The 15,977-nt window shown below is 33.4% G+C and overlaps 1 protein-coding gene across 8 annotated transcripts in view; it reads right to left on the reverse strand.

The window, feature by feature from the left end:
* The window catches only part of Vps13b (vacuolar protein sorting 13 homolog B), a 535,466-nt gene that overhangs the window by 461,999 nt on the left and 57,490 nt on the right, over positions 1–15,977 (reverse strand). For all 8 annotated transcript variants that reach the window (XM_048359303.1, XM_048359299.1, XM_048359305.1 and 5 more), the window contains exons 9-16: positions 14,994–15,089; positions 14,353–14,475; positions 13,698–13,835; positions 12,705–12,792; positions 6,420–6,611; positions 3,912–4,081; positions 3,623–3,817; positions 2,751–2,875 (exon numbers count right to left, since the gene is read on the reverse strand). In XM_048359303.1, coding sequence (XP_048215260.1) covers positions 2,751–2,875; positions 3,623–3,817; positions 3,912–4,081; positions 6,420–6,611; positions 12,705–12,792; positions 13,698–13,835; positions 14,353–14,475; positions 14,994–15,089 — 1,127 coding nt within the window. The remainder of the gene's footprint in view (positions 1–2,750; positions 2,876–3,622; positions 3,818–3,911; positions 4,082–6,419; positions 6,612–12,704; positions 12,793–13,697; positions 13,836–14,352; positions 14,476–14,993; positions 15,090–15,977) is intronic.

A 15,977-nucleotide genomic window follows, 5' to 3' on the forward strand; every position in this document is an offset into this window, starting at 1 on the left:
ACAACAGCTTATTACATATAAGCAATATAAGATTAGTGTTGTAATATCTACATACTATCAACTAATCTTAGAAGATTTCAGATTTATCATCTATAGTATTTATTAATCATTATTAAAACTAAGACAGTACAAAAATTGTAACTTAAAGGAATTATTTCAAAGCAACAATACTATGTAAAGGACAATAAAAATATCACTCAAATAATGTAGAACTGGTTTTAACTACTAAAAAGCACCAACAACTAACAGCATTCTGAGATTTCATGCTTCTAGTGTTTAGACTTTTTAGATTTTCTATTTCTAATTTGACAATAGTTCTAGTAAGACCATTTTTGAATGTTTTTATTACTACTAAATAGTTGTGCAAAGGAGTTGCCATTCAACAAAGCAGTTTATGAATATAGTGCATATTGATCAATGTCACCCCTTTCAACATTCTTACCCCTCCCAACCAACCCCTCTTCACCTGGCTTATATTAATTTTAAGTTATATATTCATTTTTTCCTTTTAACCAAGTAGATTGTGTATACAATGCATCTTGATCTGTGTCATCACTTCAACATCTTCATCTCCCTTCAAACCACCACTTCCCTTATATTTCTCAATACAGTGGTATGTCCAGTGAATTCTTGCCTATGTCTCCCCAATTCTATACTTCATTCTTCTCTTCTCCCCATGCACTCTCTCCCCTCTTGCAAATTCTCATTTTCTAGTACTTATTTTATTGGGCTTTGACTTTGTCTTTTTAAAGAATTACACATTTGCCCTTTCCACAGAGTCTATTACACTTCGGTTAATTCATTTGTAACCTCTTGTTTACCACCCAATATATTTACTTGTAAATTTATGGACATATTCTAGCCTACCACAAATGAGGAAAACCATGCAACCTATGTTTCTCTGGGTCTGGCTTTCTTGACTTAATGTAATACTTTCCAAGTCTTTCCCTTTCCTTATTAATGGTACAACATCATTCTTTCTAATGGATGAATACAATTCTGGTCTTATTTAACAAAAACATTGAGTTTTATATAGTAGACTACAGTATTTTATTAAGATAAAATTATTTTTGTCTTATGAAAGATCAATCAAAGGGCTGGGAATATGGCCTAGTGGCAAGAATGCTTGCCTCGTATACATGAGGCCCTGGTTCGATTCCTCAGCACCACATATATATAGAAAAAGCCAGAAGTGGCGCTGTGGCTCAAGTGGCAGAGTGCTAGCCTTGAGCACAAGGAAGCCAGGCACAGTGCTCAGGCCCTGAATTCAAGCTCCAGGACTGGGAAAAAAAAAAAAAAGGAAATAAAGAAAGAAAGATAAATCAGAATATATCTAATATTGTTCAGAACTGCTTATTAAGATTGAGAATAACAGAAGTACTATAACAAATCTCATTATATTTCTTAAGGGAAAGGAATGTAACAATATAAAAGAAATACAAGCTGCGAGCCCATGGCTGACACCTGTAATCCTAGCTACTCAGGAGGCTGAGATCTGAGGATTGAGGCTCAAAGCCAGCTCAGGCGGGAAAATCTGTGAGACTCTTATCTCCAATTAACTACCAGAAAACAGGAAGTGGTACTGTGGCTCAAAGTGGCAGAACACTAGACTTGAGTGAAAAAGCTCAGAGACAGCGCCTCAACCCCCACAACCAACAAAAAAATAAAATAAAGAAAAGAAATATAGGATATAAAATTTAGTTTGAATGCAACATGTTATGTAAAGGCAAATAAAATTAAATCATTTTTTCTATAGTAAGTGGAATGCAAGGAATACAGATGAATAATTAAAAAATAAAATCTTCCAACAGTAACTTTGAAATGGCTTACTTTTACAGAATTCCTTCTAAGACTTCATTACAAATAGTATTTTTGGTTAATTTTCTAGATCAATTGATAAGTTTCCTGGAAATGTGGCATTTGCCCTACAAATTTCATTTTATAAGCTATATATTAATAAAGAAACTAAAGTATTTAGATATTTACTTTTCTAAAAATTATGCTTTTAATTAAAAAATAATGGAAAGCATATTCCATAAAAAATAAGATTACTAATTAAAATGACAAAACAAAGATATATTCCAAGTAATTGAATATTCTATATTTTAATTTGAATAAAGATTTCCTTAGAAAATAATTTCATATTTAAACATTATTTCATCTACTTAAATGATATTTTTTAAACATTACATTTAACTAAAAACATACAATTAGTAAACACTGCCTTATTTATAAATGTCTTTGAACTTAAGAAAACATTATCTCTAAATAAAGCAACCAAACCCTGAATGAAAATAAGCATTAAAATTCTGTTTCTTTTTTTTAAGCTACTAAACTTGTGAAATATATTGTAACTAGCTGTATATAATGAGTATACTTTACTCAGTAGCCTATAAAATTTAATAGAAAAACACTTTGGCCTTCATAGTAACTGTATTTATTAAATTATTATGGCCTTTAGAAAAAGAGAACCGTATTGATAGTTTCTGCTACTATCCAAAGCAGCTACATTTTACTAAATGTCCACATTGGATTAACAGTTATTACCCCACCCATAGTTATTACTACTACAAAAGATGCTTTGAGCTAATACATTTCAGACATTATAAAGACTTTTTTAAATCTCAGTAAGAGTGCCACTTCCAATTTTTTGCTAATTTTGTAGAAATCTAACATATGGGCATAAGACAGATACCTGTAAATTTTTCCTTTCTGAAGTTATAAAAGAAAAATTGACATAAAATAGTTACCAGCAAGTGGGGAGTTTCAGCTGTTTACCATAAAGAGCAGTGCTAAAGGAGGGAATGATTTGAACGGGCAAACAGTAAGAACCATTATAATCCAAAGATGTCAGTCCTGCCTGGAAACCAAATATCTGGAATAAAAGGAAAAGATCCAAATGTTCACAAATGTTTAATAAGCACAAATATGCTATACAGGTGTTGCTATACAACACCTTCACAATAAATATGTTCCTATGTCTTTTTCCACTTCCAAATCAACATCTTATATTCAATTAGACTAACTAAATTAAAATGAAGAAAAGCACTACCAAATTCTGAATATATGAAAACATACTACACCACACAAGTATCAAATATGAAATTAAATATTCAATTCAAGGCCTTGGGCTTTCTTTTTAAAATATTCAATATTTGGAAGTGGCACTGTGGCTCCAAGTAGTAGAGCACTAGCCTTGAGCTGAAGAACTCAGGGACAGCTTCCAGGCCCAGAGTTCAAGCCCCACAACCAAAAAAATTTTTTTTCAATATTCTATATACCAATGACAGGTTTGCTACATATACTACCTTCCCTACGTAAATGTTACTTCAAAGAACTCATTAGTCTTTTAAAGCACTCAAATTAAAATAGCTTTCACACTGTTTATAAATATCATTATCAATAATATGTAAAATTTTCAATTATAATTTTCATTAACTTACAACTATCAGTTATTCGGAATTATCCAAAAGATTAAAATAATCTTCAAAATAAGTATATTTGCTTAAATTATATGGGAGTGATAAAGCTAATTATGTGAAATTACAACATCCAACAACATGTACTTGAAACTTTCAAAGCAAAATAGATACTAATGAATAAGGAAATTCATTTTCCATACCTTAAGGTAGCAGTGTGCATAGCAGTAATGAAGCAGATTATCAGAAGGTTGAGTAAGGCTGCTAACTATGTGCACCAACTGTTCTGCATACATTGGGACAGAATGTTCCATATTAACCTTATCCACCAGTATCTGAATGGATGGCAAAGGCCGAAGGGACTGGAAGTTTGTAGTATTCATGAAGTTACTTGAGGTCTGGAAAATAGTAGTGACCATTTTATATTTCAAGATTGTCCCTTTATACAAGCTACATACTTGTACATGTTGCAGTTATATATTACAAATATACCTTTTCTCCCATAATGACAGGAAGCAAATGATCTAGCAAGTTAAATTCAGCCATGAAAATTGTGCAGGTACATTTGAGAAAAGTAACACTTGTATGTCGAGTAGGAATATATTCCTCCAGAGAAGCTACATCTTCAGGATTTAAAATTGTTTGATTTTCATCTTTAATTTCTAAAATGAAAGTGACAATAATATTTTTAAATAATTTTTAACTGAAAAAATGAATTAACCAGTTCCCCAAGTTTTAAAGGCAAATCCCATTTCAGGGAGTGGCGCTCACTGTAGCTCAAAGTGGTAGGTACAGCACTAGCCTTGAGCTGAAGAGCCCAGGGACAGCACCCTGACTCAGAGTTTAAGTCATACAACCAACTAAAAAAAAAAAAAATTTATTTCACTTTTCAACAATAAAGCAGTTGCAAAATACGCTACTTCAAAAAAGCTTACTTAGCTTCCCTGCTCAGTTGGTGCTTTACCATTTGAGCCACCACACCCAACTTTCTGCTAGTTATTTTGGAGATAGAATCTCTCACTTTCTACACAGCTCTGGAACTGCAAACCTCCAGAATCTCAGTCTCCTGAGTAGCCAAGATTACAATCATGAGCCTGGTTTAACTTAGTAATTTCCCAACCCAAAATCTTCCAGTGATTTCCTATCTTACTTAGAAGAAAATACAAATTATTTGGCCCTTGAGAACAGAATTATTTTCCTCACAATGTTCTACCTCTCTGACTTACTAATATCTATTATGTTCCAACTATACTACAATTTCTTTTTCTTCCTATTTGCTGCCAAGATATTCCTAGCTTGAAACTTGTACTTGTCTGTATAAAACCTTCTAATTTCAAGACTCACTCCGTTATTAGTCCTGGGTCACTCTCCAGAGATGACTTTCCTACCCTTCCTATCTGTCTTCCTGTTTCTAATATTCTTTCCCCACATTTTCCTTGACTTTTTTCTCATATCACTGACCAGCTGATGAAATAATATTTTTACTTACATATTATTCATTTATCCCCACTAAAATGTAAACTAGAGGCTTCATATCCCTTGTTTACAATACTATCCTAGCACATGGAAAACTATGTGGCTTGGTTTAGGTATAGAAATAAAGTGCAATAAAGGAATAGACAAACATGTAAGGCACATGATGCACTATACACAGTATTTAGTGCTTTAACATGCTAGCTCTTATTTAGATCCCACAATAATCACTAGAAATAGATCTTATTGCTACATCATCTAAGATAACAAAATATTGCTAAAACCAAAAATAGTGGTCAATTTCTTTGCACAGAATTTGAGTCTAAAGGAACCAGGTCTGACATCATGCTACCTCATGATGCCAGTAAGAATCCTGAGAATCAAGGTTCTTTTTATCTTACTGCTCTGCTATCCTTAACACACAGCTTTCAGCTCAGTCTAAGACAACAGTTCCAGCTTTTGTCATTATTTCTGCTTTCTAGACAAAAGGAAAAGGAGGGAAGGGCATGACCTTTCTGTTAGTGATAACTAAAATGCCAAAATTCAGTTCTCACACCAGTAGTCAGAACATAATCACATGACTACACCTGAGATACAGTCTTTATATTTGTTAAGAAAATTTATATTTCAAGTCAGGCACTGGTGGCTCATACATGTAATCTTCGCTACTAAGGAAGCTGAGATCAGAAGATCACAGTTCAAAGCCAACTCAGGCAGGAAAGGCTATGAGACTTATCTCAATTAACTTGCAGCTGTGGCTCAAATAGTAGAGTGCTAGCTTTGAGCACTAGATCTCAGTGACAGTGCCCAGATCCTGAGTTCCAGCCTTAGGACCAACACTGAAAAAAAATTATATTTCATAGGAAAATAATGGATATTGAGAAGACAAATAGCCATCTGCTATAATTATATACCTTAGTATAGAAACAAAGAAAAAAGATGATCCAAGTGAACGTCCTAAGGTTAATAACCAGAGGCAAATTTCAAGCCACAGTCTGAATGAGTTCTTAACTACTATCTATAGTCTCTCTTTATGCTATTCTGTTTTACACTAACCAATTGTTGCTTAATTGCATTAAAGCAACTTGTATTTTATGAAACAGTGAAAACCTAAATTTTATACCATAATAAAAAAAATAGTTAAATAGCAATTCTTTTTCATCAGTAGTACCTAAGTTTCTTTGAATGCTAAGTCTGTAAGTTTGGACTCATCAGTTTATGAGGCTTTTTAGCAATCTATTAATGTGAAAAATTATAATTCACAAGTATATACTGGACAGGGTACCAAAAATTATAACAGCAAAATTCAGACAAATGCTTGTAAATACAGTTCTAATGAAAAAAAATTTCCAAACCTTGACATCTCTAGAACTTTCACAGACCTTCACTTCTCAATTGATAATGAGTACATTTAAGTCTTCGATAACAGACCAAAATACACTAAAGAGGGAAGATCAGGAAAATAGGACAGACTAGATTGTATACTCATTCAAATCAACTGGTAATTATGGAAAGCTAAAAACAAACCTGGTTTAAGCTTGCTATATGGCTCATATTCATGTTCCATAGCACAAACAATCATTTTCAAAATTCTATGTACTGCACTACTATCCAAGCGAAAATCAAGAGGACCTATAACAAGGCTTTTGGTAGATTTCTCTTGCACTGATCCCAAATCTTCATTTTTCCCTGAAGAAAAGTCTGGTTGATTGACAGAACCTATTAAAAAGTCAAATTATTTTATCAGTATTTTAGGCATCACATATATTAAGTAGATAAACTGATTCTTTTTTATGTTATTGTTTTATTTTTTAGGGCTTGTTTAGGCACTCTAATAACTTAAACAAAAATACTTTTTATACAAATGAGTACAGTTAATCTATAATGTCACCTGAATGGAAAATTTTAAATAATTTATATTTTCTAAACCAGATGATGCAAAAACCGAAAATTTGTCATAAGGGGAAAAAATCCATAAATATACACACTTAAATAAATATCAAGTAAAACATATAAAGTTAATATGATACATATGTCCTGATATATATAAGACTGATTCACAATAAGAGTAAAGTATAAATAAGGTATGAAAATTTAATAAGCTAATACATTAAAAACATACCATAGGAAGATTCACAGGAAGATGTGAAATTTTAACAACAAAATCTCCTTCTGTATAGCTAACACTTAAAAAACAAACCGCAGCTCAGAAATTTTTTTTAAAAAAGAAAACTACCATGAGCAGGGCACCAGTGTTTCATGCCTACTATCCAACCTACAAGAAGACTTAGATCTGAGGATCGGGGTTCAAAGCTAGTCTGGGCATAAAAGTCCCTGTGAGACTCTTATCTCCAAAACCAGAAACTAAAAAACTCTTATCTCCAAAACCAGAAACTCAAAAACCAGAAACGGCACTGTGGCTCAAGTGGTAGAGCCCTAGCCTTGAGTACAAAGATGATAAGGGATGGCGGCCAGGCCTCTGAGTTTAAGCCCAACAAATCAACCAAAAAAAAAAGCACCATGAACAATATATACTAATATAAATTGCTTTGTTTTGTTTTGTTTTGCCAGTCCTGGGGCTTGAACTCAGGGCCTGAGCACTGTCCCTGCCTTCTTTTGCTCAAGACAAGCGACCACTTGAGCCACAGTGCTACTTCTGGCTTTTTCTATGTATGTGGTAATGAGGACTCGAACCCAGGGCTTCATGTATACAAGGCAAGCACTTTACCACTAGGCCATATTCCCAGCCCCTACTAATAAAAATTGTAAAAACTAAATTAAAAAGTTATTGACCCAGAAAAAACTTAGAAAAGAACTTTATATTTAAAGCTAATAAATATTAGCTATTACGAATATCACTGCTACATATTGTAAATGAGAGTCATGAGAGAAACATTTGAACACAGCTACCAAAAAGCCAAAATGGAGTAAAAAAAATATTACTTACTATATAAACCATTATATAAACTTAGTATATAAACTTAGTATATAAAGTCCATGTGATAGTCACAGATTAAATTAACACAGAATCCTATTTTCTCAAAAAAATAAATCTCATTGCACAATTAAGAAAGCAGACACATAAGTGGTAAACCAAAAGCAAGAAAGTGATGGTTACAAATGTCAGTTTCTTCTAGTAAAAAAGGACGTATGTGATAGCACAAAAACACATTAGAAATTCACTTGAAGCAATGGCGTAGTCCATGCTGTTTGTAAAGACTCTATAATTATTTTAAATTCTGTAAATAAATGTATACAACTTTTCTGTTTATATGCTATATTCCAACATTTTATTTAAAAATGTATCTATGCTACAGTAGATTGCTCAAAAAAACAACAAAATTTAACTAGCAAAAAAACTGAAAAACAAAAATTAAACTATTAGTTTTCTCAATAACAAATATATAAGCGATCTAGCAAACATTAATCATCTTCTATCTTTTAAAACTATAGGAGACTAACTATAGGACTGACTGATTAAGCAACACTGAACATTTAAGTGGACATGTTAAATTGTAACTCCTTCACATAACCCACTGAAGTTCACTGTAAAAGTGCAGGAGAAATATATACACACACAAAAAAAATTCAGGGTTAGCTTTCCTTTACAGATGACCACAGTAGTCCTTTGGTATCCACAGGTATACAGTTCCAGACAGACCACTATTGAGGAAAAACTATGAAAGCTCAGGATGCATAGAGTTTAAAAACAACTGAGTATAACAAGGGACTGGCTAAGAGCTTCCTTATATCAACATTTTGTACAGTAAGTATGTGGGACTTTTTTCCCCCACATTTGGTCAAAATTACTTGTAATAAATACGCGAGTAAGACAAGCTTACTATACTTAGCCCACACTGGCACATGCCACTCCCAGCACTCATGAGACTGTGGAAAGAGAATTGTGGCCTAGAGGACATAGCATAATGCTCAGAAGAAAGGGGGTGGAGGGCATGGAAGGAGAAAGATAGATAACTAATTCATAATCCACTTACCAAATCTATGATAAATTATACTGAAAAAAGAAGCCTACCGATTTACAATTGGCAACTACAACATTATAACAATTTACAAAGAGCTTAGACCATAGATAAGAGTTAAACACTCATGTATCTAATTGGCTAGGGATCATTTCTTTCTCAATCATTTCGTTCTCAATGTCCACAATGTCAAAATTCACATTTTACTCCAAAAATAGTTCTTCCTGATTCTAGCCTTTGGGGGTTTGGGAGTTTTGTTCTTTCAGTTTTTATTGTTGTTGGTGGTGGTGGTAGTGGTGGTAGTGGTGGTTTTGGTTTGGTTTGGCAGTATTCAAGATTGAACTCAAGACCTTGTGCTTTCTAGGCATGTATTCTACCATGTGAACCATGTTGCTCCTGTGTTTTTGAGGGAATAGAGGGCTTGTACTCAGGGTCCTTCACTCTTGCTTGACTTTCTTCTCACAGCTGATGCTCTACCCCCTGAATCATGCCACCAATCTGGCATTTTGCTGATCAAATGGAAACAGAACCAGAAAGAAAACCCGCCACATAGTTTAGGCAGAAAGGAGTTTATTAGGGAGGGAAAGCAAACTGCCAGCCAACACACACAAGATGGAGGTGTGGGGAGACAAAGGGGAAGGAAGAAGGGAAAAAGAAAAAACAAGAGAGAATAAAACAGAAAAGGAAAGAGAGCAGTGTTGAGGGAAAGGAGGGAGAAATGGCCAGGTGGATTGGATGTGACCTCAGAGGAGGAGGAGGTAACTGCTTCCAGGTGTGCCAGTTACCTAGGTAATGCAGATACTGGGTGCAGACTTAAACAGGTGGGGGGCATCTGCATGGAGCCCTCCCCGGGGTGGACCTTACAAGAACCTTTTCTTCCAGGGTTGACTTTAAACCAAGATTTTCAGATACTAATCTCTTGAGAAGCTAGGATTATAAGCATAGCCCACCAGTGCTTGGCTTGACTCTACCTTCCTTCATAGTTAGCACTCACTACCTACCAAGTAATTAAAAGACCAGAATTTGGTAAAGTACTTGAATTTTAACTCTGAATAAAGTATTGGAAGTTTCTGAGCATCTTAGCAATTCAATACAGTGTAGATTATTAAACAGTGGAAACAAGAAAGCTACTAAAATGTAGAGATGATGGTACACTGTATGGGGGTTAACAGTCAAGCTGATGAGAACTGGGCTGGTTTGAGATAGATTTTTTATTTTATTTTATTGTAAAGGTAATATAAAGAGGGGTTACAGTTATATAAATCAGGTATTGAGTACATTTCTTTTTGGACAGAGTCACCCCCTTATTTTCTCCCAGTTTTTACCCCTCCTAATCCCCCCAAAGTTGTATACTTCATTTCCAACATAGTATCTAGTAAGTGTCACTGATAAATTGGTTCACCTTTTGTCCTCTCCTTTCTGAGCATCTCATACCCTTCCCCAAAGCAGATACTCAAATACAAGAAAAAGGGTACAGAAACCAAAAACAGTGACAAAAGAGAATAAACCAAAGGAAATGGGGGGGGGGGAGAAAAAGAACCACAAGCAATAAAATAAAAATCCTCTTGCTTACATTTGTTGGAGTTCATTTCGATAAGCATCATTTTATGTGATCATATGCACATAGCTATTGAGCCCTTGTGACCCTCTCCTCATTGTTTGAATGTTTAGAGTACTATTTAAATAATCACGTCCAAGTGTAATTATTTGTCTCTTACTATTCATTGGGTTTACTTGTAAGTTTATAGGCACATTCTAATTATTACAAATGAAGGAAACCATGCAGCCTATGTTTCTTTGGATCTGGCTTACTTCACTTAATATAATTTTTTCCAACTTTTTCCATTTCCTTACAAATGGGGCAACGTCATTCTGATGGAAGTATAGAACTTTACTGTGTATATATTTTTGAAAACTTGACAAAATGTAATAATGCATTAATCCTAGGAATGGAATAGACAGTAATGTAGAGAATAATAATTCTGGCAATATTAAGTTAGACATCTGTGATCAACAGATGTAAATATGTTAAGTATACACTAGATATTTACTTCTGAACCTCTAAGAAGTCTAAACTAGAAATACAAATATGGGATTCAAAAGCATATGAAAGGCACTTAAATTCATGAAAGAAACACAATGTTGAATTAAGTAGTTTGTACAACTACTTAAAGATAATTTTAATCAGGCACCAGTAGTTCGTGACTGTAATCCTAGCTACTCAGGAAGCTGAGATCTGAGGATCGCCACTTGAAGCCAGCCCAGGCAGAAAAGTCCATGACACTCTTATCTCCAATAAACTACTCAGAAAAAACTAGAAGTGGAGCTGTGGCTCAAGTGGTAGAGCACTTGCCTTGAGCACAAAAGGGGCTCAGAGACAGTGCCTGGCCCTGAGTTCAAGCCCCAGGACTGACCAAAAAGATAAATTTTAAAAATTAAATTAAGACTTAAAAATAAATAAATCCAAGGAAAAGAATGAGATCACATCAGAAGAGAGTTTAGGGAAAAAAATGAATCCAAGGACTGGCCAATGAAACCAGCATTTAGAAAATACCAAAAGAAAATAACAGAAAAGTATTACTTTTGCCTCCTCTCTGCCTTAAAAATCCAAAACAAAACAAATTCTAAGTAAATCCTCTGTGAAATCGTTGGCACTTCAAACAAAAGTTACATTTCTTACTTGGACCTTTGCTACTCCCTATTTATACTACTGTTCTTAATAGGCTTACATATTTACATCTCTAGTTTAGCACTGTCTATTGGTTTCTTTTTTGCATTCATAGTACCTAGTGTATCAAACAAACTCAGTTGGTCTTAGCATAAAAGTCAAATGGTAATTACCTGTCACATAGAAGTGTGTGTGTGTGTGTGTGTGTGTGTGTGTGTGTGTGTGTGTTTTACTAGGAATAGAACCTATGGCCTTGAATATCCTAAAGTACTACTTCACCAGTGAGCTATATCTCTGGCCAATTCTTTTAGGAAACAGTATCTCACTAGCCTGGAACTTGAAATCCTCCTGCCTCCAAATCCCAAGTGCTGGGATTTCAAGTATGTACAATCATGCTAACCAGAAATCTTTAGTTCAACATGAAAAATAACAAGAAAAAAACAGAACTTATTATCACTACCTTTTCAGTATAAATAAGTTGAATGAATAACCTCACCATATCTCAATATGCACATTAAATAGTAAAATATTTGCTTCCTAACAAAACAGTATTTGCTTCCTCACAAAATAAATTTTATGGACATGGTAAATTACAACTCCTTTGAACAACTACTTAAATATTTTTTAAAGTAAAAAAATAAAATAAAATCTATGTCACTAATCTCTGAAATTGAAATTTAGTACTATTTTTCTGCTTGAAACAACAAATTCTCTTTTGATAGAAAGGTCTATATAGACTTCAAAATGTTGGAAGTAGCACTGTGACTCAAAGTGGTAGACTGCTAGCCTTGAGCAAAAGAGCTCAGGGACAAGCCCAGGCCCCTGAGTTCACCCACAAACAACTAAAAAAAAAAAAAAAAAAAAGTGCTTAATGCAGAAAAAATGTCTTTTTGAGAATGTAAAATTAAAATTGATCTTAAATACACATAAATATTCATTCTACTTGGTTATACAAATGTCTTTTCAATTAACTATACAAGGAGAGCATTTAAATGCTAAAAAGCCAGGAAAATTCTAATACAACATTAAAATTAAACCATTCCAAAAACCAAAAGGTGAATCTAACAGAGCACAACCCACTCAGGAGCCAACTGACTCTAAAGATGCCTTTGTTACAGTTTTTCAAGGAAAAACAAACATAAACCCAAAAGAAACTAATAATACCTTTGACACTAGTGTTTTCCGTTGTATACAAGTAATCCATATAAAAAGCTCCAAATCTTTGCATTCCAGCAATCTCAGTGTATATCTCCTGCCAACAAAGCAATGCAAACACAATGTTTTATACAAATTGTTAAAACCTGTCAGGGAGGCACATATCCTTATATACATTATATATCAAGTAAAAACAAAATTAAGAGGTTATCCTAAATTCTCTCTCAAGAAAGGTAATGTTATTTCTACTATGGAGTATACAAGAGGACACCCATTAATTTTATATTTTGACTACTTTATCAATGTCTGGTTAATGAATAACTTTAATAGGGTAGATAGTATACTCTTGACCTTTAACACCACCACAAACATCTAATCATGTATACTCTGACTAGGTTTAGTCCTTAAATATTTCAACACACTTATATGAAACAGTTCAAACATTGAAGATTCACTAAAATAGTCTGAATGGATGTTATTTATATAGAGTAATACTAAATTCTTTACTTTTATCTATGAAAGTAAAGCTCAATGCTTAACATGTAAATTATATAGTCTATTAAATCTTCAAGTAACATTTTAGAATTTTTAATTTAGTCTATAAATTTATTAAAATTCCATAAACAGTATAATCTGAAGTAAAATTTACAGATTATACTACAAAGCATACACAATGGCAAGTGAAATTCTTTCCTTATCGATTGATAAGGAAACACTCTGGGGTTTACATAAACTAATAAAGATAATTCTACATGCTCTCTCTTTGACTACTGAACAGCAGAGCATGAGTAAACAAACTATGCTTATATAAGACATATACTAAACATCTTCTGTGCATTTCGTAATCATTTCTAGATGCAGAAGAAACATTCTTAATTTTTCTATAAACAACTAGCACTTCAGAAGACATTATTCCAGGACAAAGAAGGAAAAGACCAATATTTCCACAATATGTCAACTCAAATGCTGCCTAAAATTTGGCTCAAATACATATCCTCTGACCTTATGATGAGTTGCATCCAAGATAAATTCTGCACGAGTACCATTATTTTCTGGGCTTCGATAATCAAACAATGAATTTGTAAGGTATGTCAAACCTTTTGTATTCAGATTTTCACCACAAATGAAGAAACAGGCTTCCTGAAGACCAATATAAAATTTTGAACAGGAGGAAAATTCATTAGAAAATAAACCTTAGTTTTGTTTATACCCATTCACTAGTCAATACAAGTTTTAAAACATGAGATCTTATCAATAGATAAGGAATGCTCTCTCCATTTGAAGTGTATATTTCTGGTGAAGAGCATTTCATCAAACCAAAAATAAACTCCAAGTAGCTTCCATAAACAAAAAGAACAATTTATGAACTGGAAAGTATTTGGAACTACTGCCTAGGTGCTAAGCACTATCAATTGTTTAAATTCCCTGGAGTTCTACAGTTTCTTACAGAAGAAATACAAAGAAAACACAATGAATCTCCTATCTCAAAACAAAGACATAGAGTCTAGCAAATTTTATATGGTTAATCAACTTCATTGTTTCTGCATTGTTTCTACCCAAAAAGGAGAAGAAAAGGAAGGTGTTGTGTTTTTTTTAATCTTTAAGTAATTGTACAAAGGAGTTACCATTCAACAGGAAAGAAAGATTTCTGACTTACAGATTCACTTCTGTTCATATTTTCTTCAAAATCTTTAACCCCCATAATTCCTTTAAGACACATGGCTCTGCAACCTACAAACCCAATCTGGCAGTCAAAGAAAGACTCTCCCATCATAAGGGCCTATAACAAGAAAGGGATGGTTAGACCTAAGAATATGAATTTAACAAAAATGTTACAGGCTTTCCTTGAAGAATATCCAAATTAGTCAAGCATTTTTTAAATTATAGCCCTTCCAAACATACTGTCCTTTGATCACAAACTCTATTAAAGAAACTGTTCTTGCTTGTGGATCTTCAGCTTTTGCATCTGTAATTATTGGCACTTCATAAATATAAATACAACACCTAGTATTCACACATATACAAGTTAAATGAAATCAATTCTTGTTGCACATTACAATAAAGTGTTTGTTAAAGAAACAGTTATGTTAACCAATTCAGTAACTAAAATAGAAATGATTTAGACTATTTTGTAAAAATATTTTAGACTATTAAGATAAAATATTTTTATGACTATTTTGTAAAAATATTTTAGACTATTAAGATAAAATATTTTAAAGACTATTATGACAAAATTCTGTATAAACTATGCATATTAACTTTAAGAACACCTGAAAACTTAAGATGTTGAAAGCTTACCTCAATTGTAGTTCCTTCTTGTTCCCAACACAATACTTCTTTAGATTTTACTTTCTGGGGACTGTAATAGCTACTCTCAGCTTGCATTTCAGTGAGCTAAGAAATATAAGAATATGAAGTAAATCAACACTACCCTTATATGGCAATAAACTGTCATTTTATGATGAATTGATGAAAACAGGGCCAATTTTAAGATTCAGGAAATATAATTATTAAGCAGGAAAACAGGTGCAACAAAAACAGCTGTAACCGATTTTCCATGGAATAGAGGTTGAATATGCTAGCCTAAAGTTATTTAAACACCACTTTACGTTATTATTGCTTTAAAAAGAGAAAGCTATATGCAGTAAGAGTCCCAATCATAAAATAGTCAAAGCTTTACATAACTTATAAACTTCATTCTACTCTCATAATGTATTCAACATGTCTAAATTCAATCATTTCCAGTAATAATTCTCTTTTTAAAAGGAAGCTGTGACTAAATACAAATAGATTCAATCAAATAGTCTAAGTCCTCTAAGGGAGGTAGGACCATAGATGTTTCCTGTCAGAAGAGATCTCATACTGTATCTCATTCAGTCATGAAGTACTTACTGAGTGCAGGCTATGTAAGAAATACCTATTCAAGATGATCATAAAAGAAAAGAAAATACTTTTGCTGCCAGAAAGTTTATAATGCTTATGTATGTAGATGTATCAAACTTCAGATAATTTAAATTATTTCTAAGTGTGCTTCTCCAAATACAATGTAGAATCCCACTTTGGTATTTTTTAAAAAAGAACATTGGGGCTGGAAATATGGCCTAGTGGCTGAGTGCTTGGCCTTGTTTACATGAATCCCTGGGTTCGATTCCTCAGCACCACATATAAGAAAAAGGCCAGAAGTGGCGCTGTGGCTCAAGTGGTAGAGTGCTAGCCTTGAGCAAAAAGAAGCCAGGGACAGTACTCAGGCCCTGAGTTCAAGCCCCAGGACTGGCACACACA

This window comes from Perognathus longimembris, chromosome 12, assembly GCF_023159225.1.
Source record: "Perognathus longimembris pacificus isolate PPM17 chromosome 12, ASM2315922v1, whole genome shotgun sequence".
In the NCBI taxonomy this organism is placed as follows: domain Eukaryota; kingdom Metazoa; phylum Chordata; class Mammalia; order Rodentia; family Heteromyidae; genus Perognathus; species Perognathus longimembris.